Source organism: Macaca fascicularis, chromosome 16 (assembly GCF_037993035.2).
Source record: "Macaca fascicularis isolate 582-1 chromosome 16, T2T-MFA8v1.1".
In the NCBI taxonomy this organism is placed as follows: Eukaryota; Metazoa; Chordata; class Mammalia; order Primates; family Cercopithecidae; genus Macaca; species Macaca fascicularis.
The window spans coordinates 2913457-2939178 of record NC_088390.1 but is presented as its reverse complement, the minus strand read 5'-3'; the positions used below and the strand labels follow the sequence as shown (position 1 = coordinate 2939178).

At 55.2% G+C, this 25722-nt stretch overlaps 1 protein-coding gene across 9 annotated transcripts in view; it reads right to left on the bottom strand.

The window, feature by feature from the left end:
- RAP1GAP2 (RAP1 GTPase activating protein 2) overlaps positions 1-25722 on the bottom strand; it is a 299357-nt gene that overhangs the window by 249658 nt on the left and 23977 nt on the right. For 5 of the 9 annotated variants that reach the window (XR_012425122.1, XM_065532585.2, XM_065532587.2 and 2 more), the window contains one exon: positions 2009-2044. Coding sequence is in view for 8 of the 9 variants with exons in the window: in XM_065532585.2 (XP_065388657.1) it covers positions 2009-2044 (36 nt within the window). In the remaining variant the exon portion in view is untranslated. Of the gene's footprint in view, positions 1-2008; positions 2045-2528; positions 2648-4821; positions 4917-6016; positions 6121-25722 lie in introns of those variants that run through there. The other 4 variants (XM_065532589.2, XM_074018216.1, XM_065532594.2 and 1 more) reach the window with 3 other exon arrangements.

Here is a 25722-nt window from a genome sequence, read left to right as displayed (position 1 = left end):
CGATTCTCCTGCCTCAGTCTCCCGAGTAGCTGGGATTACAGGTGCCCGCCACCACACCCAGCTAATTTTTTCTATTTTTAGTAGAGACAGGGTTTCACCATGTTGGCCAGGCTGGTCCCGAACTCCTGACCCCAGGCGATCCACCCGCTTCAGCCTCCCAAAGTGCTGAGATTACAGGCGTGAACCACCGTGTCTGACCTTCCTGGCATCAGCTCAACAGAGAAAGCGAAAGCCCTTGAAGGGCAGGAACAGTCTGTCCTCCATCCCGGCTTTGCTCACTGCCCAGCCTCATCTTTCTGAGCAAAACCAAACAAAGTGGGAAGCCTCTTATTTTGACCCTCTTCTATGCCAACCCTCAAGACTGCCCATACTTTGCCCAGGGACCTGCATCCAGGGGATGGACAACCAGTGCCGGCAACTGAATGGCATGACAGAGGGAGACCGGCCGGAAAAACCTTCTGTCAAGACGGGGGAGTGACAACCCAGAGGAGCTGCCTCGGAAGGAGGGCGACTCATTGGAGGAATTTTCCATGCAACAGCGAATTCCCATGTGCCGGGAGAATATTTTGAGCTAGAGCCCAATGCTTTTACCCTCCTAGAATTTCCCTCCTTTTCAATTCACTCCGCTGGAGCAGATGGTGAGTCAGGACTCACTGCCCCACGGGAGGGGTGCAGCTGGAAGCAGGCTACGCTTTGGTTAAGTCTCAAAGGAAAAAGGGGATCAGGATGCAGACAAAATGGTCTGGCCAGAAACACAGAGGAAAAAGGAATGAAGGTGGTGAGGGAGGAGAGGTCAGAGGTTCTAGGAGAGGGCTGTGCCTGCTTAGGATCTCAGCAGACGAACCAAGAGACACACAGTAAATCGAGGCAGGCAATTCCCAGACCCTGAATCTGGCCTGGAAGCCTCAGAAAGCCCCAGGGCCAGGCTGCCCAGGCTGACATACCTGGCAACAAATGACTTGATGAGCAGCTGACACCACACACACACACACACACACACACACACACACACACACACATAGTCAGGTCCTAGTAGGTGGGGAATGTCAGAAAGTAACTGACAGGATTGGGACTTCACATAAAAATTAAAGTGACAAAAAACATAATTATCTTTTTTTTTTTTTTTTGAGACAGAGTCTTGCTCTGTCACCCAGGTTGGAGTGCAGTGGCGCGATCTCAGCTCACTGCAACCTCCGCCTCCCGGGTTCAAGTGATTCTCCTGCCTCAGCCTCCCAAGTAGCTGGGACTACAGGCACGCACCACCATGCCCAGCTAATTTTTGTATTTTTAGTAGAGATGGGGTTTCACCATGTTGGCCAGGCTGGTCTGAAACTCCTGACCTCAGGTGATCCACCCACCTAGGCCTCCCAAGCCACCATGCCCAGCCCAATAAAATTATCTTTCTAAAAATTAAAGTGATAGGAAGATAATGGGCCTGGGTGGGCACGGTGGCTCACGCCTATAATCTCAGCACTTTGGGAGGCCTAGGTGGGCGGACCACGAGGTCAAGAGATCGAGACCAGCCTGGCCAACATGGTGAAACTCCGTCTCTACTAAAAATACAAAAAATAGCTGGGTGTGGTGGCGCACGCCTATAATCCCAGCTACTTGGGAGACTGAGGCAGGAGAATCACTTGAACCCGGGAGGCGGAGGTTGCAGTGAGTAGAGATTGTGCTACTGCACTCCAGCCTGGACAGAGCTGAGACTACGTCAAAAAAAAAGGAAAAGAAAAAAAGAAAGATAATGGGCCCGAATGCTACACCTGCTACACATGCTCCCACCATTCTGGCCCCTGGTGATTCCATTCCCACCTCGACCTCTCCCTGAACACCCCCAGGATAAGAGTTTGTCCAGCCTCCTCCGATCCGGAGGCACCACGGACTCGGACTGGACTCGGACAAACACAACAGCCCCTCTTGGTCTCCCACAACCTGGGGGAACGAGGGCCCAACGGCGCTCCGATCCGCGTCATCTCTGACCTTTACAGAACAGGAAATTGCTACTTACTTGACCTTCAGACTTGCCAGCATGGTCTTGTCGATCCTGCCAAGAGAAAAGCAAGGGCTCCAGTCAGTGCTGAGGCTGATGACTCCCACATAGCATCTGCTCGGGAGGAGTCCCCGGGGCAGCCCAAACCACCAGACAGCAGGGCTCTGTCGGGCACTGGCTAAAGGGGCCAGTTCTCCGCTAGCAGAGGAGTGCTGGGAGGGCTGGGGCCATACACCACCCTATAACAGATTATTATTCTCCCCAGTTCAGAGATGAGGAAGCCGAGGCTGAGAAAGGTAAAATCACTGGCCCAGTCTGAATTCAGGTATCTCACATCAGGCCCAGGGACCACAAGCACTTTGTATGCAGCCTCTCCCTTTATGACGGCTACCCTCACAAGAGGACCTGGCAACCCAGCTTCGTGGGTCAGCACGGATGTCAACATGGACGTCGGGTGGACATCCATATTTCCCAGGCGTCTGCTCTGGGAAGATGCAAGCATGCCCAGCACCAGGGATCCTCCCGCCCCAGGAGCTACCAGTCCATCCAGGGAGGCAGACCCCGCGCCTGGGGCAGACCCTGGTGGGTTGCATCGGGCACAGGGGTTCAGAGCGGGGAAGATCACGTTTGCCACAGACCGCCCTCACAGCCAGCTCCTCCACCCCCAGCCTGCGCCCGCCCTTGCTGGAAGGGGAGGCAGCGACACTGAGTTTCTATTTTTACCCCCTGCATATGCCAGCCCTTATGGCTGGCAAGGAGAGGCCCCTCCTCCCTCTCCAGAGGCAGAAAGGTGGGCAGTGTTCCCACTGTCAGTATCTCCTCTTGTGGGAGGGTCATGACCTCCACTGCCACCAGCACCGCCACCAGCACCAATGCTGCCTGTCACATCACGACTCGTGTCACCATCACTGTCCGTGTCGCCACATGTCACCAACGCTATCATCAGTGTTGCCATCACTATCAGCTTCACTAACATTGCCACTGGCTCCAGGATGCTGGAAACCCTGGAGGCTCTTTCCAGCATCCTTGTCTGGCCCACTCAGCTCTGCCTCAGGCTTCCCACACTCACAGCTCCAGGGAAGAGGAGAGAGGACATGGAGCTGGGCCAGCTCACAAGTCACCCTGAGGCCTGGAGCTAGGGGCGGGTTCCTTTCACTCTGAGTAAACTCCCAGCGCCTTCTGACCTCGGTTCCAACGGCAAAGCAAGCAGCACCCTGAGGGGCCTGGCCCACGTCTCTCCCGGTTTCTTCCCCACACGTCCTCCTGAGTCCCTTCCTTAGGGCTTCCACTACTGTCCCTGAGGGTCTCACCCTGGAATCCCCACCCGCTCGGGGATGCAGACCCTCCTCTTCCCCCATTCGATGCACAGGCCCCCAGATCTGAGCGGGACTCAGAGCCCCGAACTCCGCTGTAACGTGTGCAACCCAGAGTCTCCCGATGGCCCCTCACAGGAGGGACTTAGGTTGTACATTTTCTTAAGGAATCTCTTAATTCTTTTTTTTTTTTTTTTTTTTAAGTAGAGACAGGGTTTCACCGGATTAGCCAGGATGGTCTCGATCTCCTGACCTCGTGATCCGCCCGCCTCGGCCTCCCAAAGTGCTGGGATTACAGGCTTGAGCCACTGCGCCCGGCTGGAATCTCTTAATTCTTACAACAGCCCTGTGCTGTGGGTAAGGCAGAAATCCCCCACTGACACATGGGGAAACTGAGACCCAGAGAGAGGAAGCGTCCCATTCGAGTTCTTCAGTGGTCGAGGCGGAGTCAGTGCTGGAACCGGGGCTCCTGGTGCGTGCACCTCTGACCGCTGTGGGGTCAGCCCTGCCCACCGCACGCCTACAGGCACCGTGGTCACAGGAGCCCCGGTCCGAACCACGCCTACACAGCGGCCAGCCCACCGGGGTTCCCACACCAGGGTGTGCCCTCAGCAGGGCGGGGATGTGGTTTTGGAGAGGCTGAGATGGGAGATGAAGAGCGACTGCGAGGCTGGGCCTTTCCCTTTCAGGAAGCCAAAGCTCCTGGGCGCTCCTCCCTCTCCCATCCCATCCCACCCTCCCTCATCACCTTGTCTGCCCCTGGTGCCGGAGGTTATCCACCCTGCATCCAGTGGAGCTTGGAAAACACCAGCCCCAGAGATTCTGTTCACTGTCTGGAGGGACCAGGGCTCCAGGAACCTGTGACATCCCCTCCCAGCTGACAGCCATCCCAGATGAGGAGGCCCAAACCCCAGTCTCGCCCCCTTTCTTGCTGCCCTAACCTTCCAAGCCCGGAAGGCCCCGCCATCCCCTCAACCTCAAGGGTCCCCAAGCAGACACCCGCTGTGTGCAAAAGACCTCAATGAGTCCACAAGCATCCACTGAGCCTGTGTGACGTGCCAGGCTTCCGCGTGAACGCGATGGGGCAGGGCCTGCCCTCCTGGAACCCACAACCCAGCGGACACTGAGTCAGCACACGGGGGCCTCTGGGACATCCTAGGGCCCTTTCTCCACCTTTGGCTCTGCCTTGAAGGCAGCCCTGGGCAGCCATGCTCCTGTCTTCCCCCTCACCGGCCCAGATTCAAGCCTCAGGCCCGGCTTTGCCTTGTGCTCTGAAGCTGTGGGTCTCAACACAGAGGGCTTCCTATGGAACGAAGCTAGGCTGAGACCGGGACCTGTGCACAGGGAGCTTTCTGACGACCAGCCTCCCATCTGCCCCACAGATCCCAGACAAAGGCGGGCCTTGGAGGGCACAATCTCATTGCTGGGCCCTGCCCTGCAAGGCTCACAGCCAAGACACACACACCCCTCCCAACCATAAGCCAAGTCCTCTGCTGCCTCCCAGACACTGGCACCTACCCTCAGGGCGGCAGCTCCTGACCCAGGCGTCAGGGAGGGCCCGAGAGCAGACACAGGCGATGCCGTGCCATCTGCTCGTCTGCACCATCGCATCTGCCAAACGTGGAGCGCCCACGGTCCCTCCCTGCCAGAGGATGGATGGCAAAGTGCTTTTGAAGAGGAGGAAGAGGGAAATAAGCCACACACGGAAGCGAAAAATTACCGAGGAACACAGCCCCTCTCCCCCTCGCCCTTCGTGCCACCCCCATTAGTCCACCATTTTCCACACGGGGACACCCCCTGGCCACCTCCCTCAGGGGCCTCTCCCAGTCTGACAACGCCCCCAGCCCAGGCACTGAAAGGAAACCGGTTGTGAAAACCACCAGACTCTGTTCCCCAGCTGCGGAGAAGCTGCCAGCACTCGGAACCAGAGACAAGCCTTTGGACTTCGTGTGCCTACTTTCTGCCCCCTGGGGAGGAGAGAGCACATCCCTCGTCCCAGACGGAAGCTTAGAGGCAAGAGTGGCCAGAGGGCCAGGCAGAAGGCTGGGGACTGACACAGCTGCTCAGGCTAGGACGCAACTAGGGTGGGCTGCCTGGGGTGCAGGTGAGAGATCTCCTCTCACAACCCACCCCCAAGAGAGCAGGCAGCCCAGAGGTCCAGCAGGTCACAGATTCCCCCGCCACAAGGCCACACCGACAGCACAGACAGGAACGTCACACACACAGACACACAGACACAGAAGGCCAGAGGTGCAGACAGGCAGCTGCTCACACGCATAGGCACACACCTCACACACGGTCACACGGACTGGCAGTCATAGCCACACACACACGCCTGCACACACAGGCTCAAACGCACACACACACACTTACACACAATCCCAGACATGCGCACACACACGCGGGAACCTGTGGACACACAAACACACACATTCAACTGCAGTCACACACACTCATGCTATCCACCTCCCCATGGGCAGCTGGCGCAGACCTCCAGGATTCGCCAGCAGACTGTGCCCAGGGACAGTGGGGAAGGCTTACAGTCTCTGATGTCCCCACCAGGATCCCGCATCTCGACCTGCCAGGGCGTCAGCAGACCCAGCTCTCAGGCACAGCCCGAGCCCCTCTGCTCCCACGGCCCCCACTGCACTTAACAAGACTTCACTTCTAAGTTCCCTCCCATCATTCAACCACCCTCCCACCTGTCACCCACCATCCGAAGCCCCCAAAGGAGACACTGCGCTTCCGGCCAAACATGGCTGTGGCTGCAGACCCCGGGTTCCCAGCGATGTCCCAGCGATGTCCCCGGGGCTGTCCGCAAGAGGGCCGTGGTACAGCGGGGTCAGTGCCGGCGCAGGGCGGGGAGCCCAGCGTGGTACCTCCCTCTTCGCCTGCCCCCAACCCGAGCTTCCTGTGGGTGAGGCTGCAGAGCTGGGAGGTGTGTCCTGCACTCCAGGAGGCACCAAGATAGGCCGAGGAGGTTGTGGAGGGCAGCTTCCCCACACCCAGAGGAACCCACAGCTCCGGAAGGGGCTCGGCTGGCAGATTGCTCCACAGCCCCAGTTAGCAGCCCGGCCCACACAGCCCCAGCTTCCTGGAACCCAAAGGCGCCCCAGGGATTCCCACAGCCACGCCTAGGAGGGACGGAAAGATTCAGCTGGAAGCCTCAGGGGCGCCTGAGCACTGAGGCCCTTCACACCCACTCCCGAGGGCTGCCTGAGACACGGACCTTCACCTGCCTGCCCCACCATGGCTTGGCACATGCCAGAGGAACCAGCCACACACGTCATTCCACTAGCACACGTGAATGTAATATACATGCACACGCGTGGGCACAGGGGCACATGGGATGCACACATGGACACACACACTCAGGATACCCAGGTACACACACATACACGCACGCAGACATACATATCATTAGACACCTGCACACACACTCAGGATACCCAGGTACACACATATACACGCACGCAGACACATATCATTAGACACCTGCACACACAGGATACCCAGGTACACATATATACATGCATGCAGACATATATATCATTAGACACCTGCACACACACTCAGGATACCCAGGTACACACATATACATGCACGCAGACATACATATCATTAGACACCTGCACACACAGGATACCCAGGTACACACATATACACGCACGCAGACATACATATCATTAGACACCTGCACACACAGGATACCCAGGTACACATATATACATGCACACAGACATATATATCATTAGGCATCTGCACACACCTGAACACAGCGCTGCACACATGTTTCTGTGCACAAATGCACACTCACACGCCACTTCACACAGGCATCAACAGAGACACCTGCGCACACTTCTCATATACTGACAAAGCCCCACTGGACACGTACACAGACACGAATGCATACACGTGTGCTCGCAGGGACTCACCCACATACTTGACCACATCACACTGCAAGGGGCATTCGCATGCACACACACACGGGCACAGAGCTGTACCTGTCAGCCGCCCCCCACCCCAAGTGTCTAGACAGAGGTCAGAGCAGTGGCATGCTTCACGCTGGCAGTGTGGGGTGGGTGGGCCGGAACCGCGTGCGGGTTGACTTGTCTTCCCAGCTGAACCGTAGGGCTCGTCCTCATCTCTGCATGCTCAGGTGCTAGTCCTCATGCCACAGGGCTAGCATGTCCTGCATGCAAGCCAGTCTGCACACCACAGGGCTAGTGCTCCTCTCTGCATGCACTGGTGCTGACCACGCCTGGCCACCTCCCTCAGGGGTCTCTCCCACACACACACACATAGTAACTGGCCAGCAGCCACTTACTAATGGCAGCCCCTCAAAGGGATGTGGCATGTACACTGCAACAGACACTGGGGTGAGTGGACACAGATAGGGCCCCAGGTCCCACCCTACCCCCGAAGCAGTGGAGAAAGGCAAAAAAAAGTCTCAAAAAAAAAACAAAAATAGAAAGGCCAGGTGTGGTGGCTCACGCCTGTAATCCCAGCACTTTGGGAGGCTGAGGTGGGTGGATCACCTGAGGTTGGGAGTTCGACACCAGCCTGGCTAATATGGTGAAACCCCATCTCTACTAAAAATACAAAAATTAGCCAGGCATAATGATGGGTGCCTGTAATCCCAGCTACTCGGGAGGCTGAGACAGGCGACTTGTTTGAACCTGGGAGGCGGCGGTTGCAGTGAGCCAAGATCATGCCACTGCACTCCAGCCTGGGCAACAAAGAGTGAAACATCATCTCGAAAAAAAAAAAGAAAGAAAGAAAGAAAGAAAAAGAAAGGGGAAAAAACGGCCCTAGCTGGGCCATCGGCCTCTCTCTCCGGCCAACCCTCCCTGAAGTTCCCTCTCTGGCCCCTGCTGCCACTCTGAAGGTCCTAGATTCCATGCTGAGGTGCCAGGGCCAACCCCAGCCTGTGCGCCAACGGCACGAGGATTTCTATTTTCTTTTTTCTTTCTTTTTTTTTTTTTTTTGAGACGGAGTCTGGCTCTGTCACCCAGGCTGGAGTGCAGTGGCCGGATCTCAGCTCACTGCAAGCTCCGCCTCCCGGGTTTACGCCATTCTCCTGCCTCAGCCTCCCGAGTAGCTGGGACTACAGGCGCCCGCCACCTCGCCCGGCTAGTTTTTTTGTATTTTCAGTAGAGACGGGGTTTCACCGTGTTCGCCAGGATGGTCTCAATCTCCTGACCTCATGATCCGCCCGTCTCGGCCTCCCAAAGTGCTGGGATTACAGGCTTGAGCCACCCCGCCTGGTGAGGATTTCTATTTTCTTGACTCCTTCATAGCAGGGGACACCACAGGGGCCTCAAGCCCTGGTTGAACTGGGGGAGCAGCTCCAGGGTCCTGGGCCGGTGCAGGGCTGGGGACTGACTCTCTACTTCCAAGGCAGCTAGTCCCCAGCAGGAGCCTGGAGGCTTCCCCCAACCCTCACCTCTGCCCCAGGAAAGTTAGGACTGTGTGGTTCATGCTCTGCGGTGGCTTCCCACTGGATGGCCACTGCAGAGCGCCACAAGTGCCTCTCACCCCAGTGGCACCCACCTGCACCCAGAAAGCGCTCAGCAGGTACCGTGGAGACCTTGGGTCCTGCCTGCCCTGCCTCCATCCGGCCTCCCTCTGAGAAGAACCCTCTGCACTCAATCCACCTCCGGGGTCAGGAGTGGGCACCTGACCAGGCCTGGCCAGCCAAGGTATTCGCTCCTGGCTACGGGGACTGGTTCAGAGACCTAAGTTAACCCAACAAGACACCATCCCAAGAGGCTTCCCCTGCTAAAGCACGAGATGAAAGCCTGGGGCTGTGGAGATTGCAGGGAAAATGAAACCGACTTACAGGAAGGCAGAGAAGAGAACTGACAGAGAAAGGGAAAGAGGAGAAAGATAATGTCTTTTTTGTTTTTTGTTTTTTTGTTTTTTTTGAGAAGGGTCTTGCTCTGTCACCCAGGCTGGAGTGCAGTGACACAATCTCGGCTCACTGCAACTTCCACCTCCCTGGTTCAGGTGATTCCCCTGCCTCAGCCTCCCACATATCTGGGTTTACAAGCGCCCACTACCACGCCCGGCTAATTTTTGTATTTTTAGTAGAGACAGGGTTTCACCATGTTGGCCAGGCTGGTCTCGAACTCCTCGAGCTCCTGGATCCTGGAGCTCAGATGATGCCCTTGAGACTCAATCTTTCGGCCGGTCGCGGTGGCTCACGCCTGTAACCCCAACACTTTGGGAAGCCGAGGCAGGTGGATCACCTGAGGTCAGGAGTTCGAGACCAGCCTGGCCAACATGGTAAAACCCTGTCTTTATTAAAAGTACAAAAATTAGCCAGGCATCATGGCACATGCTTATAATCCCAGCTACTCAGGAGGCTGAGGCAGGAGAATGGCGTGAACCCGGGAGGCGGAGGTTGCAGTGAGCCAAGATCACGCCACTGCACTCCAGCCTGGGCAACAAGAGCGAGACTCCGTCTAAAAAAAAAAAAAAAAAAAAAAAAAATCCTGTTGCAAATTACTTACTTTTTAAAAACATCAATTAGAGGGAGTTATGACAGGGCCATCTTTGGAGTGTACGTTGATGTGCTTTCATGCATGAGAGAGAAGCGGGGTGATAGTAACATCACACTTGGGCACACCCCACCACCCACACTAACCACATGTGAAAGCTGCCTGCCGCACGCATTCTAGGGGAAGACAACGCTGACAGATGCTCTTATCTGGGGCCTCCCAGTCTATGGGGACAGCCAGGTATGAACACCGGGACCAAGTGTTCCCAGAGCTGGGACAGACTCCAGCCCAGGCCCAGACATCTGAACGGCAGCCTGGAGACGAGGGAAGGGGCGCGTTCCGAGGCCTCCGCTGCTGCCACCCTGAGGCTGGTTTCCCCCACCCAGGGGTGTGTCCCCAACAGCCACAAACAACACTCACGATTCAGACACCCGGCCAAAGATCAGGACTGGCCTGGCTGCCCCAGCAGACCGGGGTGCAGAACTCACAGCAGCCTGGACTCCCTCAATGCCACTGGGATCCAGGAACCTTGGAGAAACTAGGCAGATCCAGGGGCCCATGCGCCCCCAGACTGAGGGCGGGAAATGGGGAAGGGACTTCTCCAGATGGCTCATGGCACGTCACGAGGCCCGCAGGGTGTGAGAGCCTCTTCCTAGGGCCTTCCTCTCCTTTCTTGGGGCTCAGTGACCTCGGGCAAGTTACCTAACCTCTCTCGGCCTCGGTTTTCTCTTCTATAATTTGGGGCAGCTGCCACCACCTTCACAAGGCTATCAGCGAACAGAAACACTCAGCACGGGGCCCCAGTGCCGTCACGGGAGCTGCTACCACTACCGTCGAGGGCAATTCTGCCCCTGCTTCAGTCCGGCGCAGCTTCCTGACCCCCCTGCTCTGACCCCGTGGTTCCTCTTCCATGTGCGGTGCACAGCAAGGGGACCGTGGGCTCCCTGGGAGGGACTGTGAGTCAAGAGACAAGGGAAGCGGCCAGGCGCAGTGTCTCACGCCTGTAATCCCAGCACTTCGGGAAGCCGAGGCGAGCGGATCACCTGAGGTCGAGGAGTTCAAGACCAGCCTGGCCAACATGGTGAAACCCCGTCTCTACTAAAACTACAAAAATTAGCTGGTCATGGTGGCGGGCTCCTGTAATTCCAGCTCCTTGGGAGGCTGAGGCAAGAGAATCTTTTGAACCTGGGAGGTGGAGATTTCAGGGAGCTAAGACCGTGATATTGCACTCCAGTCTGAGTGACAGTGAGACTCTGTCTCAAAAAAAAAAAAAAGAAAGCGAAAAGGGAAGCACTCTGTGAGGCAGGCCCAGCCCTCCTGGCCCTGTGAAGCGCAGCCCAGCTTCCTCCCAGAGCTCAGCGGACTCGGCAGCCAGCGGGGAGAGGTGGATGAGCTGTGGGCACAAGAGAGTCAAGGCAGCACCGGCATCTGCGAGCCTCCTGTGGGCCAGCGTGGACCAAAGCACTGAACCTTCCAGCCTCACGACGCCCTGTGAGAGGGTGCCCTGTTATCTCATTTTACAGATAGGGACACTGAGACGCAGGGAATTGAAGGGATCCAACCCAATTAACCCAGCTTTTTTTTTTTTTTTTTTTTTTTTTTTTTTTTTTTTTGAGACGGAGTCTCGCTCTGTCGCCCAGGCTGGAGTGCAGTGGCCGGATCTCAGCTCACTGCAAGCTCCGCCTCCCGGGTTTACGCCATTCTCCTGCCTCAGCCTCCCGAGTAGCTGGGACTACAGGCACCCGCCACCTCGCCCGGCTAGTTTTTTGTATTTTTTAGTAGAGACGGGGTTTCACCGTGTTAGCCAGGATGGTCTCGATCTCCTGACCTCGTGATCCGCCCGTCTCGGCCTCCCAAAGTGCTGGGATTACAGGCTTGAGCCACCGCGCCCGGCCTAACCCAGCTTGATGATCATCAGCCCCATTAATTCTGGATCCACAGAAATGCACAGTGCGTCAGTGCTCATGTTACAGACGGGAAAACTAAGGTCCTAAAGCAAAACTCAGCTCATTGCTGGGGAGAGAATAATGAAAATAGAAAGAGCAAGTACCCAGGTACCCTCAGTGCCTGGCTGGACGGGCTCCTTCTCTCTCAGGTTCACAGCGCTTCCCAGAGCCTGCTGTGGGTCACAGTTCACAAGGGCTGTGGGTGTTCCTCGGGGAACCCCAGCCAGAATCCCAACCCCAGGGCAGAGCTCCAGGGAACCCACCCAGTTCAATGGGCTTTTTTTTTCTTCTTCTTTTTTAGAGATAGAGTCTCGCTCTTTCCCCCAGGCCGGAGTGCAGTGGTACCAGCTCAACTCACTGCAACCTCCACCTCCCAGGTTCAAGTGATTCTCCTGCTTCAGCCTCCGGAGTAGCTGGGATTATAGGCACCCGCCACCACACCTGGCTAATTTTTGTATTTTTAGGGGAGACAGGGTTTTGCCATGTTGGCCTGGGTGGTCTCGAACTCATGACCTCAAAAGATCCGCCCACCTCAGCCTCCCAAAGTGCTGGGATTACAGGCGTGAGCCGCTGCGCCCGGCCTCTATGGGCTTTTGAGGCAGGTAGAGCCAAGAAAGCTGGCTGGGCTTGGAGGAGGGGAAAGGCCAGGCTCCTGTCAGCAGGAGCCCTCCACTGTGTCCCCTGGTCCTCGGGGCAGGACAGGAGGAAGGGACAATGTGGCTTCCTCTGCTTGGGCAGCTCAGACCTCAGAGCCACCGACGGGAGCTGACTAGTTCAACCATTATGGAAAACAGTATGGCGATTCCTCAAGGATCTAGAACTAGAAGTACCATATGACCCAGCCATCCCATTACTGGTGATATACCCAAAGGATTATAAATCATTCTGCTATAAAGACACATGTACACGTATGTTCATTGCGGCACTATTCACAATAGCAAAGACTTGCAACCAACCCAAATGTCCAGCAGTGACACACTGGATTAAGAAAATGTGGCACATATACACCATGGAATACTATGCAGCCATAAAAAAGGATGAGTTTGTGTCCTTTGTAGGGACATGGATGCAGCTGGAAACCATCATTCTCAGCAAACTATCGCAAGAACAGAAAACCAAATACCGCATGTTCTCACTCATTGGTGGAAACTGAACAATGAGATCACTTGGATTCGGGAAGGGGAACATCACACACCGGGGCCTATCACGGGGAGCGGGGAAGGGGGAGGGATGGCATTGGGAGTTATACCTGATGTAAATGACGAGTTGATGGGTGCTGACGAGTTGATGGGTGCAGCACACCAACATGGCACAAGTATACATATGTAACAAACCTGCACATTATGCACATGTACCCTAGAACTTAAAGTATAATAAAAAATATATATATCTCTCTCAAAAAAAAAAAAAGAAAGATGAGACAAGCTGCTTCCCAGGCATGGGGATGAGGCAGTTACAGGAAGCTCAGGAAACAGATGTACCAAGTGAGGCAGGTACTAGGTGGTCAGACCCAGATCCTCCCCCATCCAGACAGTAGTACCCATCCAGCCCCAGTACTAACCCCCTGGAGCTCAGCTGTCATCCCAGCTCCACCTCTAAGTCACTGGGGGCAGGTCACCTACTCTTTTGAGACTTCAGCCTACTATTCATCCAAGGGGAAACTTAGACTGGCCTCTGCTTCCTTCGTAAACCACACGACGATAAAGGATGATAGAAAGGTCGGGCGCGGTGGCTCACGCCTGTAATCCCAGCACTTTGGGAGGCCGAGGCAGGCAGATCACGAGGTTAGGAGATCGAGACCATCCTGGCTAACACGGTGAAACCCTTTCTCTACTAAAAATACAAAAAAATAGCTGGGCGTGGTGGCGGGAACCTGTAGTCCCAGCTACTTGGGAGGCTGAGGCAGGAGAATGGCGTGAACCTAGGAGGCGGAGCTTGCAGTGAGCCAAGATCACGCCACTGCACTCCAGCCTGGGTGACAGAGAGAGACTCAGTCTCAAAAAAAAAAGAAATTTACTGGACAGCTTAACTCATACCAGTTGACATGATCTATGCATATAGATGTTAATCATATCACTATAATAGCAAATTCAAAAAATAATCTAAATGATCATCAACTGAGGATTAACTACATTGCAGAATGAGCGTATACTGGAATACTATCTAGCCACTGAAAATAATGAGGTAGCCATTAATATATGTAAATATATGAAGATATCCTAAAAATTCAAGTTAAAAAAAAACAGGCACAGCGTGCAGTGGCACACACCTGTCATCCCAGCACTCTGGGAGGCTGAGGCAGGAGGATTGCTTGAGCCCAGGAGTTTGAGACCAGTCCCGGCAACATAGTAAGACCCCATCTGTACAGAAAAAAAAAATTTAATTAGCCAGGCATGGTGCCGTGCGCCTGCAGTCCCAGCTATGTGGGAGGCTGATGTGGAAGGATCACTTGAGCCCTGAAGACTGGGGCTGCAGTAAGCACCACTGCACTCCAGTGTGGCCAAAAAGCAAGACTCTGTCTCAAAAACAAAACAAAACAAAACAAAAAAACAAAGCTGGGCATCGTGGCTCACACCTGTAATCCCAGCACTTTGGAGGCCATGGCGGGTGGATCACTTGAGATCAGGAGTTCGAGACAAACCTGACCAACATGGTGAAATCCTGTCTCTACTAAAAGCTACAAAAACTAGCCAGGTATGGTGGCATGCACCTATAATCCCATCTATTTGAGAGGCTGGGGCAGAAGAATCGCTTGAACCCGGGAGGCGGAGGTTGCAGTGAGCACAGATTGCGCCCCTGCACACCAACCTGGGGACAGAGCGAGCTCTATCTCAAAAAAAAAAAAAAAGTCCGGGTGCGGTGGCTCGGGCCTGTAATCCCAGCACCTTGGGAGGCCGAGGCGGGCAGATCACCTGAGGTCAGGAGTTCAAGACCAGCCTGACCAACATGGTGACACCCCATCTCTACTAAAAATACAAAAATTAGCCGGGCGTGGTGGCGCACGCCTGTAATCCCAGCTACTTGGGAGGCTGGGGCAGGAGAATCGCTTGAATCCGGGAGGCAGAGGTTGCAGTGAGCCAAGATCACGCCACCGCACTCCAGCCTGGGCGACAGAGGGAGACTCCGTCTCGAAACATAAAAGAAAAATAAAAATTGAAAAAAAAAAAAAAAGAAAGGCGTGGACCGTGGGGGCTGTCTGAAGGAGCTTCTCACTAAAGGAGATCACACAAGCAACCCTTTGCCCACACCCACGCAGCTGGGTCACTCCCGCCCTCCCCTACTAAGGCAGGGCACCTGGCACCGCACAGGACCGGCCAGAAGGTGCGTTCGCGCCCTCTGCAGGCAGGCTTGGGCAGTGCGCGGAGGAAAGGGAGCGTCTTCCTCGGCTTATTTCTAGGATGTCAGTCATGTCGCCCTCTGGCAGAAGGGGTTGAAGGGAGGGGGAAATCCTCCTTGTTGCAAAAGATAACCAACCACCACCTAGTGTCAGAACACACGGATTCCAGCCCCAGTTCTGACGTTAAATGTAGCTGTGGGGAAACCACTGAAACTCCCTCTGCCTCAGGTTTTTCATCTGTGAAGAATAACTTCAGGCCGGGCGCGGTGGCTCACGCCTGTAATCCCAGCACTTTGGGAGGCCGAGGCGGGAGGATCGCCTGAGGTCGGGAGTTCGAGACTAGCCTGACCAATATGGAGAAATCCCGTCTCTCCTAAAAATACAAAATTCCCCCGGCGTGGTGGTGCGTGCCTGTATTCCCAGCTACTCAGGAGGCTGAGGCAGGAGAATCGCTTGAACCCAGGAGGCGGAGGTTGTGGTGAGCCGAGATCTCGCCATTGCACTCCAGCCTGGGTGACAAGAGCAACGCTCCGTCTCAAAAAAAAAAAAAAAAAGATGTCATACTTTTTACTTCCTTTCATCTTTACCATACCACAGTCTCCCTCCTGGTAAGTCACTGGAGCCTCAGAGAGGTTAAGAGACTTGTTCAAGGTCACAGGGCTGGAAAGTGACAGCAGAAATCAAACCCAGAGCCCCCCTTTGAGCCCTTCTGCCATTCCTTCAGGGAAGGCTCACAGCAGAGCAGGCCCTAAACGAGGGCTGTGTTACATGGGAGATGCTGCCAGGCTGGGCTCGAGCAAACCCCAGATTCTTCCTGGGCCCCCTGCCAACGCTCGGCTCAGGAGCAGCCCTAACCCGGGCCACGAGAAGCAAACCCTGAGATTCCTCCCCGAGGCTAGCAAGCGAGGCAGGGGGATGACGCCTCAGGAGACGAACAGTGACTCAGGTGGAAGCAGGCAGCAGGGACAGGGAGAAGCAGAGAGCTCCCTCAGCTCAAACACAGCATGTTCAGGCCTCACCATCCTGATTTTTCCCTGGATAAAGATGGTGGTCTGCTGGGGTTCACCCCAGCCCCAGGCCCAGAGCAATTCTGCCCAAGCCCCAGCCTCATAGTATCTCCATCAGCAACACGTGTCCCAGGCCCCCTGAAGGAAGAAGGGCTGACCTGGAATGAGATAATAAACTGGGACAGAAAAGGTCTTTTCCGTTCAAGTTCCCCCTTCTCTCCTCATTACAGGCCCCACCCTCAGCAGGGCTCTGTACAGTAAGGTGCCTTCTGGACTACATGAGAGTGGGTGGGGATTTGGGGACAGACCCTGTCGTTTGGGCAGACCCAGCTTCACCTGTGGCCAGGGGATCAGTGGGCAAAAGTGTAACTGCTGCTAAAAGAATAAACTGCTGGCCAGGCACGGTGGCTCTCACCTGTAATCCCAGCACTTTGGGACACCGAGTCAGGCGGATCACTTGAGGTCAGGAGTTCAAGACCAGCCTGGCTAACATGGCAAGACCCTGTCTCTACTAAAAATACAAAAATTAGCCAAGCGTCATGGCAGGCACCTGTAATCTCAGCTACTTGGGAGACTGAGGCAGGAGAATCGCTGGAGTCCGGGAGGTGGAGGTCACAGTGAGCCAAGATCGCGCCACTGTACTCCAGCCTGGGTGACAGAACGAGACTCCGTCTCTAAATAAATAAAAATAGGCCAGGCGCAGTGGCTCACGCCTGTAATTCCAGCACTTTGGGAGGCCGAGGACAGATCACAAGGTCAGCAGTTCAAGACCATCCTGGCTAACACAGTGAAACCCTCGTCTCTACTAAAAATACAAAAAATTAGCCGGGCGTGGTGGCATGGACCTGTAGTCTCAGCTACTTGGGAGGCTGAGGCAAGAAAATCGCTTGAACCCAGGAGGCGGAGGTTGCAGTGAGCCAAAATTGCGCCACTACACTCCACCCTGGGCAACACAGCAAGACTCCATCTCAATAAATAAATAAATTAAATTAAATTAAAAGTGAAATAGCTTCCACCTGGCTCTCTTTCTGGACATGCTTGTCCCTTAGCTCAGCCACCATGCTGGGAGGAAGCCCAATCTAGCATGTGGAGACAGCACACAGAGAGGCCCGTGTGCAGAAGAACTGACCCAAGGCCAACAGCCAGCAAGAAACACCAGACGCGTGAACAACTGAGCTTTCAGATGGCTTCAGCCCTAGACCTTGAACCACTCCAGACAATGCTGAGTGGAGAAGCATGATCCCCACTGAACCCTGCCCATGTTGCAGATTCATGGGCAAAATCAATGTCACCAGTGTTTAAAGCCATAAGCTTTGGGTGGTTTATTAAGCAGCATTAGATAACCGGAACACTGCCAGGGCCAGAATTTGAACAAAGCAAGCTGGCTCCAGAGCCTGTGCTCCTGCCACTCTGCAACGGTCCCTGCTGTGTAAAAGACACAACAGAGGAGGGATTTCAAGCTTAGGTCTGGAGTCAGCCCTCTCTTCATTCATTCATTCATTCATCAAATGTTTGTTGCATCCCTACTATGTTCCAAGCTGTCTGCCAGTTCTAAGAATATTTTAGGCCGGGCACGGTGGCTCAAGCCTGTAATCCCAGCACTTTGGGAGGCCGAGACGGGCGGATCACGAGGTCAGAAGATCAAGACCATCCTGGTTAACCCGGTGAAACCCCATCTCTACTAAAAAATTAAAAAAAATAAAAAAACTAGCCGGGCGCGGTGGCGGGCGCCTGTAGTCCCAGCTACTCGGGAGGCTGAGGCAGGAGAATGGCGTAAACCCGGGAGGCGGAGTTTGCAGTGAGCTGAGATCCGGCCACTGCACTCCAGCCTGGGCGACAGAGCGAGACTCCGTCTCAAAAAAAAAAAAAAAAGAATATTTTAGTGAGCAAGACAGACAGATCCCTGCTCTAGGTGGGAAGAGGGGGTTAGGAAGTTAGGATAAATGAGGGCTACCTTTATGCAGGTATTTACACTAGGGTGGGACCAGATGGCTCGGGAGCCCTGTGTAGAGGGGTGATCTGGGATGGCCTCTCTGAGAGGGAGACTGCCAAACGAGATGGACACAGCTTCACAGCTTTGTGAAGAGCGGAGGGAACAGCAGAAGAACGGGTCTGGGTTCAGAACCCGGCTCCATCACTTATTAGTTGTGAGGTCTTGTGGAAGTAACCCAGGCTCTCTGAGCCTCTGCTTCCTCATAAAATGGGGAAACTCCCTCATAAAACAGGGAAACTTCCTCATAAAATGGGGAAACTTCCTCATAAAATGGGGAAACTTCCTCATAAAACAGGGAAACTTCCTCATAAAACAGGGAAACTCCCTCATAAAATGGGGAAACTTCCTCATAAAATGGGGGTGGTTTGTTTGTTTGTTTTGAGACGGAGTCTTGCTCTGTCACCCAGGCTGGAGTGCAGCGGTGCGATCTTGGCTCACTGCATCCTCCGCCTCCCGGGTTCAAGCGATTCTCCTGCCTCAGCCTCAAAAGTAGCTGGGATTACAGGTGCCCACCACCCTGCCCGGCTAATTTTTTGTATTTTTAGTAGAGACGGGGTTTCACCACTTTGGCCAGTCTGGTCTTGAACTCCTGACCTCAGATGATCCACCCCCCCTCAGCCTCCCAGAGTGCTGGGATTACAGGCGTGAGCCACCATGCCTGGCCAGGGATGTTTTCGAACCCCCCTGACAGGACCTACTATCCCCTGGGATGGGGTTGTTCTGAGGAGCAAAGAGCTGATTACATGTGCAGTGTGTAGTCCAGGGCTGGGTGCAGGAAGAGCTCCATTAGCGCCAATGATTATGGTGAGATGAATTACGCTAAGGCCAAGGCCCCCATTGGATGCCCAGAGCCCCAGTGACCACTCTGCTCCCCATCAGAAACTGTGCCAACCAAGGCTACTGGGGAAGAGAGTATGAATAGCCAGGTAAGGGAGCCGCATCACAGGTGCACTGGTGCACATGCCACTGAGGGTGGATCAGGTGGAGGCGGGCAGGAGCACACACTTCCCTGCAGCGAGCTGACACACAGGCCATTTCTGCCCACCCCCTGCAGCCCTCCCTGACTCATCTCCTCAGCTCAGAGCTCGGGAGGATGGGGCTGGAGGTTGGACTTGCCGTCCCTCTTCGGGCCCTGCCCAGAAGGCAGTGGACGCCCACGCAGCCAGAGGGGGAGAAGCAACTTCCTCAGACAGAGGGACGAACAGGATAAGGAAGCCTGGAGAGAGGGCGGGACGGGGCATGGCAGACGACTCAAGGGAGCCTCCGCGGGGGCAGGAAACCCTGCAGGGAAACCTGCCATCCAGATGGGCACACTCTCAAGAACCCTGGAGACACCCAGGAGGTGGCCGGCACACGTATCCAGAGAAAAGTACCCATGAACAACCCAGAGCACGCAACAATGCCCACACAGAGACGTGCCACACAGAGACGTGCTCACACACACAGACGTGCTCACACACAGAGACGTGCTCACACACAGAGACGTGCTCACACACACAGACGTGCTCACACACAGAGACGTGCTCACACACACAGACGTGCACACACACACAGACGTGCTCACACACAGAGACGTGCTCACACACAGAGACGTGCCACACACACAGACGTGCTCACACACACAGACGTGCTCACACAGAGACGTGCTCACACACAGACGTGCTCACACACACAGACGTGCTCACACAGAGACGTGCTCACACACAGACGTGCTCACACACAGAGACGTGCACACACAGAGACGTGCTCACACACAGACGTGCTCACACACAGAGACGTGCACACACAGAGACGTGCTCACACACACAGAGACGTGCACACACAGAGACGTGCTCACACACAGAGACGTGCTCACACAGAGACATGCCACACACACAGACGTGCCACACACAGACGTGCTCACACACAGAGACGTGCACACACACAGAGACGTGCTCACACACAGAGACGTGCACACACACACAGACGTGCTCACACACACAGACGTGCACACACACACAGACGTGCACACACACAGAGATGTGCTCACACACAGAGACGTGCACACACACACAGACGTGCACACACACACAGACGTGCTCACACACACAGACGTGCACACACACACAGACGTGCACACACACAGACGTGCTCACACACAGAGACGTGCACACACACACAGACGTGCACACACACACAGACGTGTTCACACACACAGACGTGCACACACACAGACGTGCCACACACAGACGTGCTCACACACAGAGACGTGCACACACACACAGACGTGCACACACACAGACGTGCTCACACACAGAGACGTGCACACACACACAGACGTGCACACACAGAGACGTGCTCACACACAGAGACGTGCACACGCACACAAACGTGCACACACAGAGACGTGCACACACAGAGACGTGCTCACACACAGAGACGTGCTCACACAGAGACGTGCCACACACACAGACGTGCCACACACAGACGTGCACACACACAGAGACGTGCACACACACAGAGACGTGCTCACACACAGACGTGCACACACAGAGACGTGCTCACACACAGAGACGTGCACACACACACAGACGTGCACACACACAGAGACGTGCTCACACACAGAGACGTGCACACACAGAGACGTGCACACACAGAGACGTGCACACACACACAGACGTGCTCACACACAGAGACGTGCACACACACAGAGACGTGCTCACACAGAGACGTGCACACACACAGAGACGTGCTCACACACAGAGACGTGCTCACACACACAGACGTGCTCACACACAGAGACGTGCTCACACACACAGACGTGCTCACACACAGAGACGTGCACACACAGAGACGTGCACACACACAGAGACGTGCACACACAGAGACGTGCACACACACAGAGACGTGCACACACAGAGACGTGCTCACACACAGAGACGTGCACACACAGAGACGTGCACACACACAGAGACGTGCACACACAGAGACGTGCACACACAGAGACGTGCACACACACAGAGACGTGCACACACAGAGACGTGCTCACACACAGAGACGTGCTCACACACACAGACGTGCTCACACACAGAGACGTGCACACACAGAGACGTGCTCACACACAGAGACGTGCTCACACACACAGACGTGCTCACACACAGAGACGTGCACACACACAGAGACGTGCACACACAGAGACGTGCTCACACACAGAGACGTGCTGACACACACAGACGTGCTCACACACACAGACGTGCACACACACAGAGACGTGCACACACAGAGACGTGCACACACACAGAGACGTGCACACACAGAGACGTGCTCACACACAGAGACGTGCTCACACACAGAGACGTGCACACACAGAGACGTGCACACACACACAGACGTGCACACACAGAGACGTGCTCACACACAGAGACGTGCACACACACAGAGACGTGCTCACACACAGAGACGTGCTCACAGACACAGAGACGTGCTCACACACAGAGACGTGCTCACACACACAGACGTGCTCACACACAGAGACGTGCACACACACACAGACGTGCTCACACACAGAGACGTGCACACACACAGACGTGCCACACACAGAGACGTGCACACACAGAGACGTGCTCACACACAGAGACGTGCACACACACAGAGACGTGCTCACACACACAGACGTGCTCACACACAGAGACGTGCACACACACACAGACGTGCTCACACACAGAGACGTGCACACACACAGACGTGCCACACACAGAGACGTGCACACACAGAGACGTGCTCACACACAGAGACGTGCTCACACACAGAGACGTGCACACACACAGAGACGTGCACACACACACAGACGTGCTCACACACACACAGACGTGCTCACACACAGACGTGCTCACACACAGACGTGCTCACACACAGAGACGTGCACACACACAGACGTGCTCACACACAGAGACGTGCACACACAGAGACGTGCACACACACAGAGACGTGCACACACACACAGACGTGCTCACACACAGACATGCTCACACACAGAGACGTGCTCACACACAGACGTGCACACACAGAGACGTGCTCACACACAGACGTGCACACACAGAGACGTGCTCACACACAGAGACGTGCTCACACACACAGACGTGCTCACACACAGACGTGCACACACAGAGACGTGCACACACACACAGACGTGCACACACACACAGACGTGCACACACACAGACGTGCTCACACACAGAGACGTGCACACACAGAGACGTGCTCACACACACAGAGACGTGCACACACACACAGACGTGCACACACACACAGACGTGCTCACACACAGAGACGTGCACACACAGAGACGTGCACACACACACAGACGTGCTCACACACAGACGTGCACACATACAGATGTGCACACACACAGACGTGCTCACACACACAGAGACGTGCTCACACACAGACGTGCACACATACAGATGTGCACACACACACAGACGTGCACACACAGACGTGCTCACACAGAGATGTGCACACACACAGAGACGTGCTCAGAAGAACCACATACAGCCACCCAGAGACGTCCAGACACAGCAGTCCAGCAACAAGCCCTCCAGGCCCACACGTGCACGCCAAGCACAGGTGTGTCCGCATGCACAGGCACACCTCAGTGTTCCCGACTGGCTGTCACTCCCTGTCTCTCCCCTCCGGCTCTTGCTCACCACCAGCCATCTAATCGGCAGGGCCCTGACTCTGCCAGAGTCCCCCAGGTGCCCATGCCTGCTGCCATCTGCTGACCCAGACCTGGCAGAGCCAAACCAGCAGGCCCAGCGTGGTCCAAGAAGGCCAGTAATCCTGGATCTGAACTAGGGAAAGGACTGGGAACGAGCTGGCCCTGACAGCCGCAAGAGTCCAGAACCAGAGCATGGGCGGGGCCGGGGGCTGGGCACAGCCTCGTCTCAGGCCAGTTCCCCCAAAGCATGATTCATGCCTTAGCATCACACCTGCCTTGGGTGCCCCTGAACCTGCTCCAGATCATGAGCAGGTAGACAGGAATCCCCTTAGAACCATCTAGAAGCCCTGAACGGTTGCAACAAATAGAAAATCAAAAACGCAAAACACACCCAAAAACAGTACAGCATGTCAGGCTGACATCAGACATGAGAAAGAACTTCCTACTGGACAGGCACAAAAGCACTGAAAGAGGTATGGACAAGAAGAGGATCATCTATGAGATGCCCTCTTTAAAAGGGGAGCAGATGAATAGGCTGATATCACTGCTTTATTTTTCATTACACTTATTAAAAACAAATTGCAGAGATCGGAGTAGACTTTAAATGACTGTAATGAAGACAGCGGCTGCTGCATCTCCCAGCGTCGGCTGGGTGTGACCTTGCCTGCAGGCAGAGGGATGAACGCAGTGACCTTTGTAAGGCCAGCCTGAGCTGGCTATGCATGAGCAAAGAGACAGCTGGACACCTTCCCCACTCTGTGACCTCTCCCGGAGGGGTGGCACATTGCTCAGAAATGGGAGACGGTAGGGAGACAAGGCCCACCACGACACCATGGCAACAGGCCTTGGCAAAGGCACCTCCGGACCTTCTCCAACCACCGCTCATAACAGGAACTAAGCGTTTGCAGACAGCTCCTCCCCTGTCAAAGGGGGTGGTGGCCTGGGAGGGGCAGGTGGACACCATGGAAAAAAGAATGAGGAGGCTTTGGCCAGGGGTGGTGGTTCACGCCTGTCATCCCAGCACTTTGGGAGGCCGGGGTAGGTGAATCACCTGAAGTTAGAAGTTCAAGACCAGCCTGACCAACATGGAGAAACCCCGTCTCTACTAAAAATACAAAAATTAGCAGGATGTGGTGGCACATGCCTGTAATTCCAGCTACTTGGGAGGCTGAGACAGGAGAATCACTTGAACCCAGGAGGCGGAGGTTGCGGTGAACTGAGATTGCGCCGCTGCACTCCATCCTGGACAACAAGAGGGAATCTCCGTCTCAAAAAAAAAAAAAAAAAAAAAAAGAATGAGGAGGCTTGTGGATGCTGTACCACGAACCATGAAACCTGCTCTAGCTTACGCCCTAGGAAGCCTGAACTAGACCTCACCTGCTGCCCTCCCTTCCTTCGTGCCACCCCATCACCCTCCCATTTGGTCATCACCACCCCAGACGCTGTGAATCCCCACACCCCAAGGCTGCCCAACCTACTCTCCGACCGTCTCTTCCATCCTTCTTGGCCACCTTCTGTCAACCGGCTCACCTTCCTTTCCTGCACTCCCCCAGCCCCCTGCCTTGTCCTCCCCCACTGACTATGGCCCAGACCCATGCCCATGACCATATGCCAGCTCCCAATGCCAGAAATGCCAGCATCCACCCTCCCTCCACTCCTCCTTCAAGCACCTGCTTCTGAGCCCCCCACTCGCCTCGCCCTCCTCTGCCCAGTGCTGGTTTCTTTGTCCTCCTGGGGCAGAGCCCAGGAAGAGGTACCCCTGAGTGGCCAGCCCAGGAGCAGGACGTCGCTGACTCCAATTCACAGGCTGTGAAATGGAAGCATTCAGGAGGTCTGGGAAACTGGGCCACAGTCCTAGAGGAACTGACCAGGTCAGCAGCCTCGCCCCGGAGCCCCAGGTCCCATGACCGGGAGGAGTCTTTAGAGGTTATCTTATGCGGGCCCACCTCCACTGGAATGAATGACTATCTGAGCCACCCTGGCTGTGTGGTCTTCCTGGCCATACAGAAATACCCCGGGTGAAGCCCCTGCTGTGGGCCCATCAGCATGTTCACAAATTCAATACATGCCTCATTAACACTTAAAACACCCAGCTAAGGAAACCAAGGCTCAGAGAAGTCAGGTAATTTGCCCAAGGTCACACGGTGTTAGACACCTCAGTTTGCTGCTTCCAGCCCTTCTGGCCCCACCTCTCACTCCAAACACTTCTGCCATGACCAGGTCCCTGCAGGCTCCAAGCAGCGTCTTACAGGAGCAACGTGACAGTGCTTCATGTCAGGTCATGCCGGACCTTCTTGGAAGCTGCCGTGTGGAATACCCACAGGAAACCACTTGGGCCCCACACGTGTGCAATCTGGAAGTCCACACGGGAGTGAATGTCCACGGAGCCACCTTTGTCCGGCAGGGGACGGAGCTAATGGGTAAATGCTTCCCTGTTTCTCTCCCCAGCAGAGCAGTTCTGTCTGTAAGGCTCCTCGGGACACCGCCCAGGAGAGCGGTGGGAATAATCAAATAGTTGCTTCCCCTTCCTCTCCTTCAAATCCGCTGTCCTCGTCCTTGTTTCCTGAGATCGCTTCCCAAATAAGCCATGGCCTGCAAGCCTTTCTCTCAGGCTCCCATGGAGGGGAATGCAGGTGCAGCCACAGCAGTAGGTGGTGGAGCTGGGACTCACACCCAGGTCTGAGTGACACCAGGGCCTTCATGCTTAACCACTATGTGACCCTGCCACCACCCCCATCCCTGCCAGGGTCCCTTTCCCTCAAGGCTCAAGTCGTTCTGAGCCATGGTGGCTCAGCCAAAGTTGATCAGAGAGGGTCATGGGAAAGAGGGTGAGGAGGGCTGCAAGCGCGCCTCCAGCAGCAGGGTCCTCTTCTCTGGAGCGGAGGCCACCTCCCACCAAATCGCCTCAACATGCTGAGCTGAGCAGTCCCACTTAGA